At 43.6% G+C, this 4,549-nt stretch overlaps 1 protein-coding gene across 1 annotated transcript; it reads right to left on the minus strand.

The window, feature by feature from the left end:
• Positions 1–957: 957 nt before the first annotated feature.
• LOC122645028 lies at positions 958–2,034 on the minus strand. Its single transcript, XM_043838381.1, has one exon. It carries the CDS (start codon positions 2,032–2,034, stop codon positions 958–960), a length of 1,077 nt encoding a protein of 358 aa, XP_043694316.1.
• Positions 2,035–4,549: the final 2,515 nt, after the last annotated feature.

Consider the following 4,549-nt stretch of genomic DNA (forward strand, 5'->3'; position numbering starts at 1 on the left):
CTTCTTACCTGAAGACGGGATTGGTGTTAACAATGCCAAGTCCACCATTGCCGCAAATTCCTCTGCTGAACCCTGATTGAAGCGACCGGGTCCCGTTTTGTCACAAGCATATAAATACGCATTAAAGTCACCAATAACCAGCCAAGGACAGGTAACTCCTGCCACGGATGCCGAATCACACCACAGTTCATGTCGTACTGCTCGTAAGCAACTGGCATGAACTACTGAAACAAAACTTCTAACCCCTTGAAATTCGACCTGCAGAGTCATATGCTGGTTGGAGCTTAGTATCACCACTGACTTTGGCAGCCCTGCCTTCCAAAGAAACCATAAATTAGCAGCTCCATCTTCTCTATGGTTCGCAATAACCTCAGAATGAAAACCAATCCTTGAAAAATAACGACCGGGGCACCGATCAACTGGGATTTTTGGATCTGCCAAGCAAATATAATCTGGTTTTATTTCATTCACCAGCAATCTCAAGTGTGAACGAGCTCGGTCATTCCCCAGCCCTCTAACGTTCCAGAACATGCACTTCATAAGCTCTGGGACTTGGTTTCACGCTGGCGTCCATTTGGCTCGCCATCATGCTGCTGTTCGATTAAGCTAGCTTCAACATCTACTACTTCAAGAACAGATCGTCCTCTTCGTCGAGCACCCGTGACGATGTTCGCCTGCTGTATATGCTTATTACGCCCATGCTTGCGTCGCGTTACTTCCACGAAAGGAGCTTCCTCAGTAGCGTCATTCCCTTGTGAACCCATCGAGTGTACCACCACCGCTGTGCGTCCATTATCACAACACGTGACCTCAGCTGGCGAGAGTACCACTTCAAGCCTTCCAGACATCATATGAACCTGTTCTGGACCACCCCGATTCAGTTCAGCCGGGTTAAGGGAGGATAAAACCCCATTATCCATGATAGGTGGAGTTTGAATTAATCCATGAGAATCCAACTCACATAAGGAGTCTTGAACTAACTAAAACCGAATCTGAGTTGGCTGGCTCATCTGAAATCCTAGCCTGTATAACCGCGTTCACAGGCTGGGTATCCCCCAAGAGTGGCGCCAAATCCGCTGGCTGGGCAACCGTATCCTTATCCAACTGCAAAACATTCTCATTGTTGCCGTTGACTACCTCCTCCGCCGCTGCAGGGCCCTCCCTGCGCCTCCAACCCTGCTGCTGCCGCCTTACCTGAGCAGGTTGATCAACGTAATTTGCTCCAGGAATCTCCTCCTTTGCAGGTTGCACCTGCGCCTTGGTAGGGCAGGCTTCCACGTTGTGACCATAACGCCGGCAGCAGGCGCAACGCGATGGAGGATTCTCGAAGACCACCCGTTGCTTGAACACAAAATTTTCATGTGACCCTTCCTGCTCACGCTCAACGTAAACCTCCTCCACGCGCGGTGCCGAGTCATCTATGTCCACACAAACCCTCGCAAAGTGACCGTAGAATGAGTTCTTGGTGCACCGATCAATTGCAATGGGTCGTCCCACCGCCTTTGCAATAGAGAGCAGTACCTCCTCGTGCCAGTACTCTTGTGGCTGCAGATTCGGAAAGCATACCCAAGTGAGCCTATGAGTGATAGCCTGGTCATCCACATTAAAATCCTTCTTCCAACGCTGGAAGCGCAATAACTGTCCATCCACGCGTAACGAGCTTCGCTTCCATGTACTGGTCATATCCTCCTCCGAAAGGAAACGAAAAACAACGAAACCTTTCCCTAGTGACTTCATGAAGACACCGTTCTTCAGACCCCAACCCTTGGCAGAGTCTCGCAGTCTGTCCAACGTGGTATGTCCAAAGTTCAATCTTCCCAGAAGAGCATACTTCAACATCTCTAGTTGCTTGGTGTAAGCCTCTTGCGGGATCTTTATCCTTGTGAGAGAACTATCCCTTACGGGAGACGGCAGGTTCTCGACGTTTGGTAATACCGATCGTGCCACCGCTGCATAAGACCTAGAAGGACCTTCCACTGCCCGAGCATATTGCTGGAGAGCAGGGAAGCCCACGAAACCTCCCAGATCAATCATCTTCTCAATCCTCTATTCCATAATCCGCTGATCCTTTTCCAAACTGATTTCAATCCAAAAAGTATCAACCAAGAGAACATGAAATAGCATCTCATGGGGTTATTGAACGTTTTGGTTAAGTTAATGATCAGTTTCTCCTATATGATTGAATTTCTGGGGTTTTGCACTTAAAACTACCACTCACATTCTCAATAGACCTCATTTCAACCTTGGACTGCCAGAAAACCTAGCCTTAGAAGGTTACGACCCCAAGGCGGTGGGTTGTTTTCTATGGGGTATCCGGAGAGATTGAAAGGTTATAGATCCTATGACCTAGGCTTAGGGAATATAATTGTTGAGGCTACCCGTGCAAAGTTTCTTGAGTGTGAGGGTGAGATGTCTACACCTTGCAACCTGGTTAGAAGGGTTGAAGGATGAGTTGTTGTTAGTGCAGTGAAATGGTGTTTGGGATTTAATTAAGATTCATATCAAACACAAGACTGTTGCATCAAAGTGGATTTTCAAGATCAACGTTGATCCTTTGGGGAAGGTAGAATGCTACATAGCTAGACTAGTAATGGATGTTTTCACTCAAAGAGAAGGCATTGACTACTAGGAAACTTTTCTCCTGTTTCTTTGAAGGATTCATTCAAGATCATCATGACCATTGTAGCTTGATGTAAAAATCACTTTTCTGAATGGAGATTTAGCTGAGGAAGTTTATGTGAGGCAGCCAGAAGGGTTTGAAGAAGAGGGGAAGGAACACATGGTGTGTAGACTGAAGAAATCTCTCTATGGATTAAAACAAGCTTCCAGGGAGTGGTACTTGAAGTTTGATCAGGATGTTTCATCGATTGGCCTTACTAAAAATGCCATTGACGACTGCATCTATCTGAAGGTCAGTGGGAGTAGTTTCATCTCCTTAGTAGTATATGTTGATGACATCTTACTGGCAGTCAGTGATCTAACATTGCTTTTGGAGACCAAGTGTTTTCTTTAAGAACACTTTAAAGATGAAGGACATGGGTGAGAACACTTATGTTCTTGGGATTGTGATTAGTCATGACAGACGGTAAAGACTTTTTGGTCTATCCCAGCATGTAAATATTGATATGATTCTGAGGAGATTCAACATGTCCCAGTGTTCAGGGAGTGATGCACCCATCTGTAAAGGGATAAGTTGAATGAAGGACAGTGCCCAAGAAATGATATTGAGAGGAGTTCCATGACTGACAAGCCCTATGCTTCCGCAGTAGGATGGTTGATGTTTGCACATGGTTTGTGCTTGCCCAGATATAGCTTTTGTAGTCAGTGTTTTAGAGAGTTTTTAATTTGGTCCTGGGATAGCACATTAGACAACAGCAAAGAATGTCATGAGGTTCTTACAGAAGACCAAAGTTCATTTGTAAGTCTACAGCAAGGTTTTATATCTTTATTTAGGCTACAAGGCAAGCTATATGGCTTAGGGGCTTCTTCTTGGTGTTGTATTGTGACAACACCTCAGCAATTTGGTTTTAGCAGTTCCAAGCATATTGAGATCGAGTATCTCGTGGTGAGAGAAAGGTTAATGGAAGGCAAATTATTGTGGAGCACATTGAGAGTGACAACATGTTGGCGGATCCTTTGACAAAGGCATTGCTAGTGGAAGTGTTCGAGAAACACATTTCTTGTATGGGTGTTGTTAAGTGTTTTGACATGTTTTCCTAGTGGAAGTCCTATATATTTGTTCACCTTACTTTGTCTTTTTTATAGACATCTATATGAGCATGGTTATTTATTCATATATGTGTTGTCTCGCTCATTTGTTTTGCTATGATTTATTTTGATTCATTCATCTGATATATCAGTTATAGGTGGTTTGCCAAAGCTGTAGGTGGTTTGTCAAAGTTATAGGCGGTTTGCCAAAGTTACAAACGGTATGCCAAAGTTCGATATTGACCCAAGATTATGGTGGTTTGCCCAAGTATCGGTTAATATCAAAGTGTGTGCCCATAAAGTTGTTCAAAGCACTCTGATTTTGTAATCAGATATAGGACTTAAATGAAGTTTCAGCTTCATGATTGCACATCTCAAAGCGGTTTATTTAACAAGTGTGCCCTATTCGTGATGACAGAAAGTTGTATACCATACATTGAGGTATATCTTCTGTTGTTATCCAACATGGTATGTTGTTGAGTAAATCAAAGTTGTGACATCTAAAGGTACAGAGATTCCATGGCCATATCAATTGATAAGGACTCACTTATTAATCTAACCCAAGTGGAAGATTGTAAGAAATTTCCAAAGTTCAATTTTATAGGCTTAATTTTTTTTTCGCTAGAAGATCATTATATTAAAAGAACAATAGAGAAACAATTACAGGAGCAAGAAAGAAAAACAAAGAGCACTAAACGTGGCTTAATTAATTACTTGGACTGATTAATTAGTGGGGATCCTAATATTGGAGCTAGTTCTAGCATGTCACTCGGTTCTAATTGGGATGGGCCAGCCCAAACCCATTGTGGAAGTGGGTTAAGGTTTTGGGACAGTATTTTTA

The sequence above is a fragment of the Telopea speciosissima genome, chromosome 11, assembly GCF_018873765.1.
Source record: "Telopea speciosissima isolate NSW1024214 ecotype Mountain lineage chromosome 11, Tspe_v1, whole genome shotgun sequence".
Classification (NCBI taxonomy): Eukaryota; Viridiplantae; Streptophyta; class Magnoliopsida; order Proteales; family Proteaceae; genus Telopea; species Telopea speciosissima.